The sequence below is a fragment of the Phyllostomus discolor genome, chromosome 2 (assembly GCF_004126475.2).
Source record: "Phyllostomus discolor isolate MPI-MPIP mPhyDis1 chromosome 2, mPhyDis1.pri.v3, whole genome shotgun sequence".
NCBI lineage: Eukaryota > Metazoa > Chordata > Mammalia > Chiroptera > Phyllostomidae > Phyllostomus > Phyllostomus discolor.
In genome coordinates this window covers 106,413,361-106,431,482 of record NC_040904.2, presented here as the reverse complement: position 1 = coordinate 106,431,482, position 18,122 = coordinate 106,413,361, and the positions used below count along the sequence as shown (strand labels likewise).

The window sequence follows — 18,122 nt, the reverse complement described above, 5'->3', positions numbered from 1 at the left end:
GGCATCATTGTCCTATACAATGTTTCTTGTATCTTCTTTAATGTCTCTATTTTTCACATTACAGGGCTGGATATTTTCCGGACAGACCTCATATAATTAAGAAGTGATTTGAGAACTGTGTATGTTCTGCGTAAAAGACACTTACTTAAGAACGAAAGACATACACTATTAAGGGACAAGAAAAAGTATTTCATGGAAGTGAAAATAAAAAAGTTGGGGCAGCAAATCTAGTATCAGACAAAATGAACTTTAAAACAAAGATTGTAAGAAGAGAAAGAAGGGCATTATATACTGATAAAGGGATCACCAACAAGAAGTTACGACACTTGTAAACATCAGTGCACCCAACATACTCAACAGAGGAACACCTCAATACATAAAGCAAAATATTAGCTGACATAAAATGAAAGACTGACAGTAGTACAATACTCGTAGTAGGGGACTTAAATACCCCACTTACAACAATGGACAGAAATAACACAGAAACACTGGCTTTAAATGACACATTATACAACACAGAATTAATAAATATATAGAATATTCTAACCCCAAACAACAGAATATACATTCTTTTCAAGTGCACATGGAGGATTCCCCACAATAGATCACCTTATACCACAAAAATTTCAATAAATTTAAGAAGACTGAAATCATATCAAGTATCATTTCAAACATAATGCTATGGATCTAGAAAACAATTACAAGATGAAAACTGAAAATAAAAAGGAACACTAATACTTGGAGGCTAAAAAAATTCTGTTAAACATCCAATGGGTAAAAGAAGAAATTAAAAAGGAAATAAAAAAATTTATCTTGCTCTGGCTGGTGTGGCTAAGTGGACTGCGTGCCGACCTGCAAACCAAAGGGTTGCTGGTTTGATGCCCAGTCAGGGCACAGGCCTGGTCTCCAGTAGGGGGCGTGTGAGAGGCAACTACACATTGATGTTTCCCTCTTTCTCCCTCCCTTCCTCTCTCTCTAAAAATAACTAAAGAAAATCTTTAAAAATAAAAGATTCTTGTTTAAACAAATTTTCTTGAGTCAAATGAAAATAGAAACACTTTCCAATCTGTGGAACATAGCAAAGACAGTTCAAAGAGGGAAGTTTATAGTCATACAAGGCCTACCTCAAGAAACAAGAAAAATCTCAAACAATTTAACCTTACACTAAAGGAACTAGAAAAAGAGCAAACAAAGCCCGAAATAAGTGGGATAATGGAAATAATAAAGATCAGGATGGAAATTAATAAAAGATGAAAAGATGAATGAAATAAGTACTGGTACCTTATTTTGCCATGTATAATGTGCATTTTTTGTCCAAATTTTTGAGGGAAAAATAAGGATGTGCATTATACAAGGACAGTACTAATTCTGTATCCATATAAACATTTTTCTCTTATTTATGCTTGTGTGTTAAAAGTGAAGCTCTAGAAAGCAATATTGATATCCATATGCAAAATAATATCCTGAAACACAACAATTGGTTTTGTTTCTAAATATAAAGAAATAAAAAAACTGAATTAAAAATTAAAATGAAAGATTTTTTTCTGAAAGTTTGGGCCAAAATGTGGGTGCACATTATATACAGAAGCACATTATACATAGCAAAATGCAGTACTTTAAAAAATAAAATTGACAGAGTTTAGCCAGTCTCATCAACAGAAAAAGAGAGAAGAGCCCAAATAAATAAATCAGAAATGAAAGAGTAGTGACAACCAACACCACAGAGAATACTATGAACAATTTACACCAACAAATTGGACAACCTGAAAGAAATGAATAAATTCCTGAAAATATACAATCTTCCAAGATGAAATTGAATCAGTATTCAAAAAATTCCAGACAAACAAAAGTCCAGGACCAGATTGCCTCACAGTTTAATTTTATAAAACATTCAAAGCAGAATTAATCCCTCTCCTTACACTATTACAAAAAAATTGAAGAGGAGGGAAAGCTTCCAAACATTACCCTGATACCAAAACCAAAGGCAACACAAAAAAAGAAAATTATAAGCCAATATCCCTGATGAACACAGATGTAAAAATTTTCAACAGCCCTGGCTGGTGTGGCTCAGTAGATTGAGCACTGGCATACAAACCAACAGAGCATGTGCCAGGGTTGCAGACTAGGTCCCTAGTTGGGGGAATGCAAGCAGCAACCACACATTAATGTTTCTCTCACATACTGCTGTTTCTTTCCCGTCCTTTTCTCCCCCTCTCCCCTCTCTAAAAATAAATAAAATCTTTTTTAAAAATCCCAACAAAATATTATCAAACTGTATTCAACAATACATTAAGACAGTGATTTTCAACTGGTGTTGAAACACACTGTTGTGTTGTGAGAATTTTTAAAACATGCAACACCTGACTATTTAGTCAGAAGCACTGACCTCTTTTCCCTTAGACTGTCAAATAAAAAAATGACCACAGCCAACACAATAGCTGTCTGTTGTGAATAAGTCAAAATTATACCCATTTTTTGGTCATATGGGCAACAAATATATTTTTGATGTGCCACAGAATTTTAGTAATTAGTTTATGTGTGCCATAAGATAAAAGATTGAAAACTGTTGCATTAAAAGAATCATACACCACGACCAAGAGGGATTTATTCCAGAGATACAAGGGTGGTTCAATATCTTCAAGTCTATCAATGTGATACTCAACATAAACAAAATGAAAGATAAAAATTATATGATCATCTCAATAGATGCAGAAATAGCATTTGACAAAATTCAACATGTTTACAATAAAAAAACCCTCAACGAAGTGGGTATAGTGGGAACATACCTCACAAAATAAAGACCACACATGACAAACTCACAGCTAACATCATACTGAACAGTGAAAAGCTGAAATTGTTTTTTTCTATAAGATCAGGAAAAAGACAAGGATGCCCACTCTTACTACTTTTATTCAACATAGTATTGGAAATCCTAGCCAGGGCAATCAGACAAAAAGAAGAAAAGAAAAAAAGGGAAAGGAAAGGAAATACATCCAAACTGGAAAAGAAGTAAAACTGTCTCTATATGCACTTGCCATGATACTATATATAGAAAACCCTAAAGATTACACCAAAAAACTATTAGAACTCATAAATGAATTCAGTAAAATTGCAGGATAACAATATTAATATCCAAAAAACCTCTGCATTTATATGCACTAATAACAAACTATCAGAAAGAAATTTTAAAAACTATTGACTTGCAATTGCATCAAAAAGAATAAAATTCCTAGGAATAAATTCAACCAAGGAGGTAAAAGACCTGTACTCAGAAAACTATTAAAACACCGATAAAAGAAACTGAAGAAGAACAAATAAATAGAAGGATATATCACACTTCATGAATTGGAGAAATTAATATTGTTAAAATGTCCATAAACTCAAAGCAATCTATAGATTCAATATAATTCCTATCAAAATACCAATGGTATTTCTTACAGAACTAGAACAAATAATCTTAAAATTTATATCAAGAAGACCCTGAATAGGCAAAGCAATCTTGAGAAATAAAAAGTTGGAGATATCATGTTCCTGGATTTCAAACAATACTACAAAGTTACAATTAAAAAAAAAAAAACAAAAAAACAAAAAACAGTATATACTGGCACAAAAACAGACACATAGGTCAATGGAACAGAAGAGAGAGCCCAGAAATAAAATAGCTATATGGTCAATTAATCTATGACAAAGAAGGGAAGAATATACAATGGGGAAAAAACAGTCTCTTCAATAAATGATGTTGGAAAACTGAACAGATATATTCAAAAATTGAAAATACACCACATTCTTATACTATATACAAAATAAACTCAAAATGGATTAAAGTGTACATGTAAGAACTGAAACTGTAAAACTCCTAGAAAAAGGCATAAGCAGTAAACTCTCTGACATCAGTCTTAGCAATATTTTTTGGATATGTCTTCTCAGGAAAACACAACAACAAAAGTAAACAAATGGGACCACATAAAACTAAAAAGGTTTGGCACAGCCAAGGAAACCATCAACAAAACTAAAAGACAACCTATGATTGGGAGAAAATATTTTCAAATGATATGTGTAATAAGAGATTAATATCTAAAATATATAAAGAATTCATACAACTTAATATCAAAAACACAAACAATCCAATTAAAAAATGGGCAGAGGATCTGAACAGACATTTCTCCAAAGACAACATACAGATGGCCAACATCACTAATCATCACAAATGAAAAGATGTTCAACATCACTAAATCACTAATCATCAGGGAAATGCAAATCAAAACTATGAGATATCACCTCACACCTGTTAGAAGGACTATTATCAAGAAGACAGCTAAGAATAAGAGTTGCTTTTCTCTGGTGTGATTGCATCCTGTGCAGCTGTTATGTGAACAGTAGTCGTTTATGTCCATCTGCCTTCTCTCCCACTTAATTGCTTGCCACCACCCGACGGAAGATTTGACAGACATGGACATGAGCCCCCTGAGGCCCCAAAACTATCTTTTTGGTTTTGAATTAAAGACTGACAAAGATTATCACTTTAAGGTGGATAATGATGAAAATGAGCAACAATTACCTTAGGAACAGTCATTTTAGGGGCTGGTGCAAAGGATGAATTTTACATTGTTGAAGCAGAAGCAATGAACTGTGAAGGCAATCCAATGAAAGTAACACTAGCAGCACCTCTGACAATGGCTGTACAGCCAATGATTTCCCTTAGTGGCTCTGAAATAATACCACCTGTTGTCTTATGGTTCAAGTGTAGTTTAGAGCCTGTGCATCTTGGCACACAACACTTAGGACTGTGGAGGACAATGCAGAGTCAGAAGATGAAGGGGAAGAGAATGTGAAACCCCTAAGTATATCTAGAAAGCATTCTGCCCTAGAAGTGGTAGCAAGTTTCCACAGAAAAAAGTAAAACTTTCTGCAGATGAGGATCATGATAATGAAGATAATGATGATGGTTTTGATAAGGAGGAAGCTGAAGAAAAACTTCCGATAAAGAAATCTGTATAAGATTTTCTAGCAAAAAATCAAACCAGAATGGAAAAGACTCAAAACTATTAACACCAAGATAAAAAAGTAAAGAATCCTTCAAGAAACAGGAAAGAAAATACCAAAAGGACTCAGTCCTGTAGAAGACAGAACAAAAATGAAACAAGTATAGAAAAAAAGTGGTTCTCTGGTGAAGGAAAACAGACATGCAAGTCCAGGAATCACAGAGTCCCAAACCTGCAAAAATATTCAAAGTTATGAAAAGGAGAGAACTAGATTGCTCTACCCAGCAAAGGCATCATTTAGAATCAAAGGCCAGATAAAGAGCTTCCCAGACAAGAAAAAACTAAAGGAGTTCATCATCACCAAACCATTATTATACAAAATGTCAAAGGGACTTATTTAAGAAAAAGAAGATCAAAACTATAAGCAATAAAATGGCAATAATTACAAACCTATCAACAATTGAATCTAAAAAACAAACAAAAAATATGAAGAACAGACAGAATCACGGATGCGGAGAGCGTTTTCATTGTTGCCAGATGGGAGGTGGGGACTGGGTGAAGAGGTGAAGGGATTAAGCACAAATGGGTAGTTACAGAATAGCCATGGGGATGTAAAGTACAGTATAGGAAATGGAGTAGCCAAAGAACTTACACACATGACCCATGGACAGGAACAATGGTGGAGGGACTGTCTGAGGGATCGGGTGATGCTGAGTGGAGAAGAGGCTAAGGGGGAAAAGTCAGGACAACTATAATAGCATAATCAATAAAATGTAATTTAAAAAAGAAAAGAAAAAGGTAGTTCTCTTCCCAAAGTAGAAGCCAAATGTATCAATTACGTGAAAGATTGCTTCTAGATGACCAACTAGAAGGCTATTCAAGATCTCTGGCAGTGGTGCAAGTTTCCTTAAGACAGTTTCCTTAAGATAGTTTAAACAGTTTGTTAAAATTTTCGATCTTATTTCGCATCTGTAATAGTTGGTATCTGGCTATTCTTTTTAAAATGCAGAGCAAGAACTTTCCCTACTATGTCTGATAAATGATGTCCAGGTTCCATTGCCAAGAATGTGTTGTCCAAAAACGTCTGTTCAGTTTTCGAAGTGAAACTCCACCCTCTGCTTGATTGTAAGTATACATGAAATGTTACAATAGGACACAGTAGGAGTGAAGGTTAAACAAATTGAAATGGTGGGAAGACAAAAATATATGTGTGAAATACTTTCAATATTTTAATAAAGTAAGAAAAAAAGATTAAGTGTTGACGAGGCTCTGCAGAAAAGGGAAACCTAGTGTACTACTGGTAGGATTGTAAATTGGTACAGCCACTATGGAAAACAGTATGGAGATTCCTCAAACATTTAAAAACAGAACTACCATATGACCCAGCAATTCCACTTATGGGGATTTTATCTAAAGAAACTGAAAACACTAATTCAAAAAGATATATGCACCCCTATGTTCACTGCAGCATTATTTACAATAGCAAAGATATGGAAGCAACTAGATGTCCATAGATAAGATGTGATACACACACACAACAGAATGTTATTCAACCATAAAAAGAAAAAAAAAAGAAAGAAACCATCTACAACAACAAAGATGGACATAGAGGGTATATAACAATAAGTGAAATAAGTCATACAGAAAATGACAAATACTGTATGGTTTCACTTACATGTGAAATCTAAAAACAAAACGAACAAACAAAAACAAATCTCACAGATATAGAGAACAAACTGATGGTTCCCAGAGAGGAGTAGGGGGATGGGCAAAACATGTGAAAGGAATTAAGAAGTACAAATTATGGATTACAAAATAAGTCACAGGTGTTATAATGTACAGCTCAGGGAATAGAATCAATAATGTTATAATAATGTATAGCAACAGATGGTTATAGGCTTAATATGGTGATCACTTTATAAGATATATAAATGTTGAATCAGTATGTTGTATACGTGAAAGGAATATTGTATGTGAACTATAATTTTTTTAAAAAAATGTGTGGGGCAGATTATATTATTAATCTCAATTATTTGTCGTACTCCCTATAAAAGAATTATACAGAACTGCCTATTGCCACATGGAGATATGTAGTCCTGTTATGTGATTTGATTTAACCAATGTTCTATAAATAGAAGTGAAGTTATTTCATGACCAAGCTGAAGCTTTAAGTGCTATTAAGTGGCCCTAAGACTGGAATGTCTCAAGATTAGGTGCTACTAACTTCAGTTTGAGGCCCATTAAAGGAATAAAGATGAGAAACTATAGATCGTCTCCTCAGATGCAGGAAAACCATTTGATAAAACCCAACATCCATTTATGATTTAAAAATCTCAGCAAACTAAGAATAAGACGAAACATTTTTATTCTTATAAAGGGCACTTACCAAAAAACTCACAGCTGACATCATAACTATTAGTGAATGACTTAATACTTTACTCCTAAGATTGAGAACAAGGCAAAGATGTCCTCTCGTGTTACTTCTATTCAACATTATACTAGAAGTCCTAGCAATAAGGCAAGAAAAAAATGACAAACAGTTTGGAAATGTAGAAAGAAAAGTCACTAATTACAAACATGACTGCCTATGAAAATCTCATAGAACATACAAAAACCTCATAGAACCAAGGAGTGAGTTTGGCAAGGTCTTAGGATACAAGGTCAACATACAGAAATCAACTGTATTTCTACAAACTAACAGCAAGCAATTGAAAAATAAAATTTTGAAGTTTCTGTTTATAGAAGTTTCAGAAACATGAAATGCTTAGGGATACATTTTAAAAATATGTATAAGATCTGCACAATAAGAATTATAAAACACTGCTGAGAAAAATTAAAGACCCAAACAAATGGAAAATATGCCATGTTCATGGATTGGAAGATGTAATATTGTTAAGATATCCATTCTCCCCAAAGGACATACAGATCAAATACAATCCCAACCAAATCTAATAGGTTTTTTTTTTTTAAGGGGAGATTAACAAACTGATTCTAAAATTTGTATGAAAATGCAAAGGGACCTTGAATCTCCAAAACAATCTGGAAAAAGATGGATTAAGTCAGCCAACTTATACTGAATTCAAAACATATTATTAGCCCTAGTTGGTATGGCTCAGTGGCTTGCAAACTGAAAGGTCTCCAGTTTGAATCCTGGTCAGGGCACATGCCTGAGTTGTGGGCCAGGTCCCCAGTTGGGAGCGCATGAAAGGCAACTATTTGATGTTTCTTTCCCTCTCTTTCTCCCTTCCTTCCCCTGTCTATAAATAAAATAAATACAATCTTTAAAAAAAAACCATATTACTCACATACAGTGATTAAGATAGTATGGTATAAGCATAAGAATGGAGATTAATGTAAGACAATATAAAGGCCAGAAATACACCACACATATATAGTCAAACTGATTTTCTACAAAGTTGCCACAGCAATTAGACAGGGAAAGAAAGAGAAGTCTTTTCAGCAAATGACATTGGAACAATGGGATATTCACATCAAGAAAAAAACAAAACAAAACAAAAAAACCCAGAACCTTGATCCCAACCTCATGTCTTACACAAAAATTGGGATACACCAGAGATGTAAATGTAAAACCTAAAACTTTAACATTAAAAGAAAACATCTCAGGGAAAATTTTTAGATTGGATATACAAAGCAAGAACTATATAAGAAAAAGTATGGTAAATTAGGTTTCATCAAAATTTATATTTTTTAAAAGATTTTATTTACTTATTTTTAGAGAGGGGAAGGGAGAAAGAAGAGAAAAAGAAACATCAATGTGTGGTTACCTCTCATGTGCCCCCTACCGGGGACCTGGCCCACAACCCAGGCATGTGCCCTGACTGGAAATCCAACTGGTAACCCTTTGGTTTCCAGGCTGGCACTCCATCCACTGAGCCACACCAGCCAGGGCAGGTTTCATCAAAATTTAAAATCTCCAGCCCTAGCTGGTGTGGCTCAGTGGATGGAGCACCAGCCTGGAAACCAAAGGGTCACCGATTCCCAGTGTGGGGGCATGAGAGAGGCACCTGATTGATGTTTCTCTCACAAATCAATGTTTCTCTCCCTCTCCTTCTTCCTTCCCCCTCCCCCCCCCAAAAAATAAATAAATAAAATCTTTAAAAATAAAGTAGAAAAGCAATAGACTGAGAGAAAACAACCACAAAACATAGATGTCACAGAAGACTTATATCCAGAACAAACCAATAAGCCTTTCTTTACTCTAAATCTTTTAATTTTTTTAATCTTCACCTGAAGATTTTTTTTTTCATTGCTTTTAGAGAGGAAAGGAGAGAGAAAAAAGCTTGGATGTGAGAGAGAAACATCAATTGGCTGCCTCCCATACCCATCCCAGTCTGGGATAGAACCCTCAACCATTTGTTTCCGACATAAATGGAAACATACGGGACCATGCTCCAACCAGCCAAGGCACACGGGCTAGGGCTTTCAGTTACATCATTCACCCATTTCTCTAAGGAGCTGGTGGGGTCTTTCTCTTACTGATTCATAGAAGAAGCCCTTTAAAGAAAATTACTTCTGTGATATTGCTAATTATTTCCCAGTTTACTATTTTTGTTTTTACATTGCTTCTATTTATACATGCAAAATTATTTTTTTTACATAATTGAATTAATTTTTTATAGCATCTGAGTTTTAAGTTGTACAAAGAATATACTTTACTACCCTGACATTTTTTTTTAAAAGTTCTTTCACAGAGACACCTAGCAGACTTCTGGTCAATATGGAGGTGTAGATATGCATGGTTCACCTCCTTGTACAACCATATCAAAACTGCAACTAAACTATAGAAAAAAAATCACTCAGAATCATCCGATATCAAGTTGAACGCAAGTCTGACAACTATGGAACTAAAGAAACCACATCCATCCAGGCTGGTAGGAGACATGGAATGGGCTGGTCCTACACCTACATGTGGTAGATAAAAATCCGAGAAGGATATCTCGGGAATGAGGGGTCCCAGTCCGACATCAAGCTCTCCAGCCCAGGGTTCCATGCCAGGAAGATAAGTCATCATAACTTCTGGCTACAAAAACCAGTGGAGATTGAGTTGGTGGAAGAAACTACTGGATTCCCACCCAAGCAGTTCCTCTTAAAGGGCGCTCTCAGACTTACTCAGACTCACTCCCTCTGAGCTCCGGCACCAGGGTAGAAGCCAAAAGGGGACCAGTGGCATACAGGTAGGAACTGAAGTGTCTGGCATCAGGACAAGAGCTGAGGGACAGCATTGTTCCAGACAGAAAGACGCGCAGAGGCCACTGATCCTTTTCTGAAAGATCCCCAGAGTCAGCAGGTAGGTACCATATCAGAGACTCCGTCAACCTGGCTCACATTGTTTGCCCTGCTCTGGAGATCCCAAGAGACTCTATACCACTAAACTCTGGTATAGTTGACTCTGGGCAACTAAAGGGCCCAGCCAAGTTGCTTTTCCATTTGAATGGCTGGTCTTCGCTCATGCTTCACAACATGCTACATCCTCTCAAATAAGCAACAGCCAGCCTCAATGAGTCCCTAGCCCCCGTACCTCTTGCTAAGTGATTCTAAACCTGGCACTAGCAACAGCCAGCCTTGGATCACAGCTTGGCTTCGCCTGGGGACCTCCAAGCCCAGCACAAGTAGCAGCGACCTGCAGGTTGCTTTGTAACTAATGCTGGGAGGCCTGAGAGGAATATTGGTGGGGGCTGACCTTGTCTGCACCACCCAGGAAACCACAGAGCCTACACACCTAGTGAACAGCTAAAGACCACATCTGAGCTCTACCACACTGCCTCTGCACAGCTGATCCTCCACAGAGCACAAGTTGGTGGTCAGTGGTCACATAAAGTACTTACAACTGACTGGCCTGGGTAAATCCCTCCCATTGACCTCCCAATAGCAATCAAGGCTCAACTACAAGAGGATGTACTCAGTCTACAAGATAGACACATCTCAAGTACACAGCTTGGGTGATAGGAGAGGCTGAGCCACTGGACCCTACAAAAAACCTACTACATTAGGCCACTCTACCAAGATGGGGAGTCATAGCAGCTCTACCTAATACATAACAACTCAGGGAGGCTGCCAAAATGAGGAGACAGAGAAACATGGCCCAAATGAAATAACAGATCAAAACTCCAGAAAAAGAACTAAACAAAATGAAGATAAGCAATACATCACATGCAGAGTTCAAAATACTGGTTATAAGGATGCTCAAGGAACTTAGTGAGAACCTCAACAGCATAAAAAAGACCCAGTTAGAAATGAAGGATACACTAATTGAAATAAAGAACAATTTAAAGGGAAACAATAGTAGAATGGATGAGGCCAAGAATCAAATCAATGATTTGGAACATAAGGAAGCAAAAACCAACCAATCAAAACAACAAGAAAGGAAAAAATTCCAAGAAAACTCCATGGATAGTGTAAGAAGCCTCTGAGACAACTTCAAGTACATCAACATTCACATTATAGGGTTGCCAGAAGGGGAAGAGAAAGAGCAAGAAACTGGAAATCTAATTAAACAACAATGAAAGAAAATTTCCCTAATTTGGTGAAGGAAACAGACATGCAAGTCCAGGAAGCTCAGAGAGTCCCAAACAAGATGGATGCAAAGAGGCCCACTCCAAGACACATCATAATTAAAATGCTAAAGGTTAAAGATAAAGAGAGAATCTTAAAAGCAGCAAGAGAAAAGCTGTTAGTTACCTACAGGGGAGTTCCTGTAAGACTGTCAGCCAATTTCTGAAAAGAAATATTCAAAGTCATGAAAAGCATGGACCTACAGCCAAGATTACTCTATCTAGCAAAACTGTCATTTAGAATTGAAGGGAAGATAAAGAGCTTCCCAGATAAGGTGAAGTTAACAAAAAACTAAGGAAGTTCATCATCACCAAATAATTATTATAAAAAATGTCAAAGGGACTTATTTAAGAAAAAGATCAAAACTACAAACAATAAAATGGCAATAAGTACATATGTATCAACAACTGCATCTAAAATACAAACTAAGAAAACAAGAAGAACAGAGATAGGATCATGGATATGGACAGCGTTTTTTAATGGTTGCCAGATGGGAGGGGGTTGTGAGAGAATGGGTAAAGAGGTGAGGGGATTAAGAAGTACAAATAGGTGCTTACAGAATAGTCACGGGGATGTAAAGTACAGCATATGGAATATAGTAGCCAAAGAACTTACACATATGACCTATGGACTTTGACGATGGTGTGTGGATGCCTGGGGAGTGGGGGGGTGCTGGGTGGACAGGAGCAAAGAGGGAAAAATCAGGACAACTATAATAGCATAATCTATAAAATACAATTTTTAAAAATTTCTCTTACGAATTCTCTTAGCACTGTCACTGTTTAATTTTGTTGCTTCTAAATTCTTATTCTATAATTTATCTTAATGTAATCTAATTTACTGAGTACTTAATTCTTCTATTTTTCATGTTTTTCCTTAATAATAAAGACCTTTATGGCTATTAGCTTTTTCTTCAAAACAGCTCTCCATAGTGGTTGGTAGATGTATTCCCCTTTCTATATCTTTGTAGATAGTTTGTACAAAATTTTGTTTCAGATCCAAGGGTTATATCCAGTAATGTGTTTATATGTAAAAATCTTCAAATTAAGATTTGTAATCCCCTTTAATTATTTATTTCAATTAGGTTGAATTATGGTCAAGAAATAATATAAGTAATAATTTTCTCTGTAGCCATGTACACAATCAATTTTTACAAATTTTCCTTAGAGGAATAAATGTATATTTTCTTTTGAGGGGAATAAAGATCTAGTACAGGGTTGTCCAACCTTATGGCACCTCTGGGCCATACCGGAAAAAGAAGAGTTGTCTTGGACCACACATTACATACGCAAACACTAATGAAGACTGGTGAGCCAAAAAAAAAAAAAAAGGTCTGTGCATAATTTTGATGATATCCATCACCACAGATAATCAAAAAAGTCCTCACATAATACCCCTATTATGCAGTGGCCCTTTTGGTAATCTTTTAAAATTGCCAAGCAGATCCCAACTTCGTGATCACTAATATACAAAATGTATATATCAAAGTAATAAAACTAAGTAATGTTTTAAGTAAATGTATGATTTTGTGTTGGGCCACATTCATAGCCATCCTGTGTCGCATGTGCCCTGACTGGGCATTGAACCCAGGACCTTTCAGTTTATGAGATAATGCTCCAACCAGCTAAGCCACGCCAGCCAGGGCTACCCTCTTTTCTAATATAAACACCACTGTACAGCCAGCAGTACAAGCCACATATGTGGAAGTCACTTTTCACACTTCCTTTTCCTTCTTCCCCATAACCAACCCATCACCAAATCCTGTTAATTTTAGTTCCTAGATCACACTCATATTTGGGTATATCTCCCATCTCTCTTGCTACCATTCTAATCCCAAATACCATCAATATGTCATGGCCTCCTATTCTACCCACATCAACTTTGTTCCCACATTCATCCATCTTCTTCAGTGCTGCTAGACTTTAAATGGCATGGTATCATCTAAAACCTTTCAATAGATTCCTATACAATTAAGATAAAATCAAAACACAGACCCTAAGGCCCTATATCTCTGGATCAGGTCCACTTCATACCAGTCTCTTCTTTGCTCTCTGCACTTCAGCTACACTAGCCTTCTCCCATGCTTCTACCATCATATGTAATGATTATTACTTACTGCGTATTTACCATGTACCTACTAGTTTACATGTGTTATCTCATTTATCCTCACAAGGTAAATACTATTGATTTTTACAGATGTGGAAACAGTGGCTTATCAAAATTAAGTAATTTGCCCAAGGTCTTACAACTAGTTAAGAGGCTGAACTAGGATCTGAACCCAGGTCTGATTCCTGAGTTCATTATATCTATTTCCCCAGATTTATACTCTTCAACCACATTTCATTTATCTTGGCACTACTAAGATGCCTTGCATAGCGATATTCAATCAGGTGTTTTTGTACTTTGCAAAATGTTATCTCTAGCCCTAGCTGGTGTGGCTCAGTAGATTGAGCACTGACCTGCAAATTGAAAGGTCACTGGTTCGATTCCCAGACCAGACACATGCCTGGGCTGCAAGCCAGGTCCCCAGTTGGGGATATGCGAGAGGCAACCAATGGATGTTTCTGTTGCACACCGATGTTTCTCTTCCTGTCCTTGTCCTTCCCTTTCCCTCTTGTTGAAAATATATAAATAAAGTTCTTTTGTTTTAAATTTATCCCCATCCACGACTACTTAACACAAGACTTAGAACCTTGTTTCTACCCAGCAGCAGCGCCGAGCTCTCACTTAACTGTTAACGAGTAGTTACATTCATACAGTCCTAAAATTTACATTCCACACTTTGAAGGCAACTGGGAGACTGATGTGGCCCCCGGTGAAAATGAGTTTGACACCCCTGCTCTAATCCATCCAATATAAAAAGTACAAAGTTATAATATCTCTAGGCATATGACCATAGAATTTGAAATTGTTGGTAATTTTCTCAATATATCAAAAACAGAATATAAATGGTCTTTTTTAATATTTCTGGGATAGTCAATGAATACAGATACCATATTTTGCTGTGAGTAACGCACTCCCGTGTATGACACGCACCCACAATTTTGGCCCAAACTTTTAGGAAAAATATTTTGTTTTAATTGCTTAATTCAATTTTAATTATTTAGATACTTTTTAAGAATATTATACAGGAATTTTAGCATTTATTTTTTAACATATTATGGTAAAAAAATTCATGTAACAAATAATTACAAAACACAAGAACAGATACAAGGTATTTCAGGTACTACCCATGTACAATGTGCGTCCTTATTTTTCCCCACAAAAATTTGGGCAAAAAGGTGTTCATTATACACAGCAAAATACTATAAATTAAGATTAAGACTTCTGGCCAAGATGGAGGTGTAGTTAGATATACTTTGCATGCTTGTACAACCAAAAGAAGGACAAGAACTAATTTAAAAACAAAACACAACCAGAACTGCCAGAAAGTTGAACTCTATGGAAGTCTGACAACCAAGGAGTTAAAGAAGAAACAGTTATCCAGATTGGTGGGAGTGGCAGAGACAGGCAGTTGGGGTGGAGAGGATCCTCTGCAAAGCGGTGGCTGGAAGATCTGGCAGGCCAACATTTGTGTGCAGATAAACTGGAAGGAGTAACTGTGGAGGGAGACAGACCATGCAACCCAGGGTTCCAGCACAGGAAAATAAAGCCTCAGAAATCTCTGGCTGTAAAAATCTGTGTGAAATGCTGCAGCAGGAGAAATTCCCAGGCACACAGCAGAGTTCACTGGAGAGACCCACAGGGTCCTAGAACACACACAAGCCCATACACCTGGGAATCATCACCAGAAGGGCCTAATTTGCTTGTGGGAAGCAGGGGAAGTGTCTGGAAGCTTGCCGGGCACCAAGCAAGCAGCATTGTTCCCTCTCTGACCCCTCCCCCACATTCAGCACCACAATATAGCAATGGGGGTTGCCATGCAGTGGCAAATACCTATGGCTCCACCCTTTACAGTGTAAGAGGCATGTGGAGACAAAGAAATATGGCCCAAATGAAAGAACAGATCAAAGCTCCAAAAATGGAACTAAGCAATGAAGAGAGAGCCAACCTACCAGATGCACAGTTCAAAACACTGGTAATTAGGATGCCCACAGAAGTGGTTGAGTATGAATGAAAAATAGAGGAAGAAGTGAAGACTATGCAATGTGCAATAAAGAGAAATATACAGGGGACCAGCAGTAAAGGGAAGGAACCAAGACTCAAATCAACGGTTTGGACCAGAAGGAAGAAATAAACATTCAACCAGAGCAGGATGAAGAAACAAGAATTCAAAAAAATGAGGAAAGGCTTAGGAACCTCTGGGACAACTTTAAACGTTCCAACATCCGAATCATGGGGGTGCCAGAAGGAGAAGAGGGAGAGCAAGAAACTGAAAACTTATTTGAAGAAATAATGAAGGAAAGCTTTCCCAATCTGGTGAAGAGATAGGCATACAAGCCCAGGAAGTCAGAGTCCCAAAGAAGTTGCACCCAAGGAGGAACACACCAAAGCACATCATAAGTTACCCAAGGTTAAGGATAAGGAGAGAATCTTAAAAGCAACAAGAGAAAAGGGAAGAGTTACCTACAAAGGAATTCCCATGACTATTGGCTGATTTCTCAAAAGAAACCTTGCAGATGAGAGGGGACTGGAAAGGAGTATTCCAAGTCATGACAGGCAAGGACCTACATCTAAGACTCCTCTATCCAGCAAAGCTATAATTTAGAATGGAAGAGCAGATGAAGTGCTTCCCAGACTAGGTCAAGTTAAAGGTCATCATCACCAAGCCCTTATTACATAAAATGTTAAAGGGACTTATCTAAAAAGATGATCAAAAATATGAACAGTAAAATGACAACAAACTCACAACTATCAACAACTAAACCTGAAAACAAACTAAGCAAACAACTAGAAAAGGAACAGAATCCCAGAAATGGAGATCACATAGAGGGTTGTCAGCAGGGAGGGGGAGGAGGAAGAGGGAAAAGGTATAGGGAATAAGAAGCATAAATGGTTGGTACAAAATAGACAGGGGGAGGTTAACAACAGTATAGGAGCCCTGGTTGGTAAAGCTCAGTGGATTCAGCACCGGACTGTGAAGCAAAGGGTCGCCTGTTGAACTCCCAATTGGGGCACATGCCTGAGTTGTGGGCCAGGTCCCCAGTGGAGGGCGGGGGCGCACAAGAGGCAACCACACATTGATATTTCTCTCCCTTTCTTTCTCCCTCACTTCCCTTCTCTCTAAAAATGAATAAATAAAATCTTTAAAAAAAGAAAAGAATAGTATAGAGAATGGAGAAGCCAAAGAACTTGTATGTATGACCCATGGACATGAACTAAGGTTGGTGCAGAATGAAGGTGGGAGGTGAGGTGAGGTGCAGGGCAGAAAGGAATAAAGGGGAGAAAAAAAATGGAACAACTATAATAGCATAATCAATTATATATATATATATTTTTTTTTTCTTCCCTGGCTGGTGTAGCTCGGTGGATTGAGCACAGGCTGCGAACCAAAGGGTAGCCAGTTTGATTCCCAGTCAGGGCACATGCCTGAGTGGCAGGCCAGGTCTCCAGTGGGGGCCATGTGAGAGGCAACCACACACTGATGTTTCCCTGCCTCTCTTTTTCCCTCCCTTCTCCTCTCTCTAAAAATAAATAAATAAAATCTTTTAAAAATAAAATAAACTTTTAAAAAAACAGAGACTGAAAGGAATTTTAGGGATTACTCTAATTTATTATTTTGATAAATAAGCAATCTAAAGCCCAAATTAAATGTCTTGTCCAAGTTGCACAATAAGGTAATAGTAATGCAAACCATTAATTTCTGCCCAGTGGTTGTTATATCATGCTCCAATCAAGTAGATAAGACTAATGTTACTAGTGTCTTGTCTTTTGAACAAGATTTAAAAGAACCAATAAAAAACTGTCACATTAAACAGTCTGTTTCTAATTAACATCATGTTAGTAATAAAGTTCTTATCCTTCCACTCAAAGTGACTTATCACTTGCATTTTAAATTTAGAATAAAGAGTAGTAAAGAGAATACCTTTTTAGTCCACCTTTTTACTCCATTATATCCTTTGGTTACCAGCTGTCTATGAAAAAAGCTGTTGAAGAAGTGAACCTAGAAGAGACAGCAAATATAAGCACCAAAATTATATTAGTCTGTGCCCAGATTTAACTAAAAAAAAATGGAAATTTAAAAATCCTTGAATATACTATAGACAAAATAATAAGTTTCTTCTTTAAAATAATAACCAAAAATATAGAAAATATATTACATGGTTCACAGAAGATTCTGTTCCAAATTTCCATTAGAATGACCATACAGCTGTTATCTATAGTTAGAGCTGGAATGGGCAGTAAGTCGATTATCTGAATCCAATCAAGCAGAGAAGCAAGCTGACAAATTTCTCCAAATTAGGTGATCAAGGTAAAAGAAGCTATGATATGATTACTTTGAACTAAAGGGATATAGATTAGAAAAACTAACCTCATATGAAGAAAGTGAATTTGAAGACACTTATTGTCATAACAACTGTAAAAAGGCCTTTGCTTAATCACTTCTAGCATTGAAAGAATTACTCT

At 36.8% G+C, this 18,122-nt stretch overlaps 1 protein-coding gene and 1 pseudogene across 7 annotated transcripts in view; one reads left to right on the top strand and one right to left on the bottom strand.

The window, feature by feature from the left end:
- The window catches only part of SENP5 (SUMO specific peptidase 5), a 73,191-nt gene that overhangs the window by 17,752 nt on the left and 37,317 nt on the right, over positions 1-18,122 (bottom strand). For 6 of the 7 annotated variants that reach the window (XM_028505259.2, XM_028505260.2, XM_028505261.2 and 3 more), the window contains one exon: positions 17,581-17,658. The exons of the other annotated variant lie outside the window; for it this stretch is intronic. In XM_028505259.2, the coding sequence (XP_028361060.1) occupies positions 17,581-17,658 (78 nt within the window). The remainder of the gene's footprint in view (positions 1-17,580; positions 17,659-18,122) is intronic. 7 annotated transcript variants of the gene reach the window in all.
- LOC114490692 lies at positions 4,171-6,045 on the top strand (annotated as a pseudogene).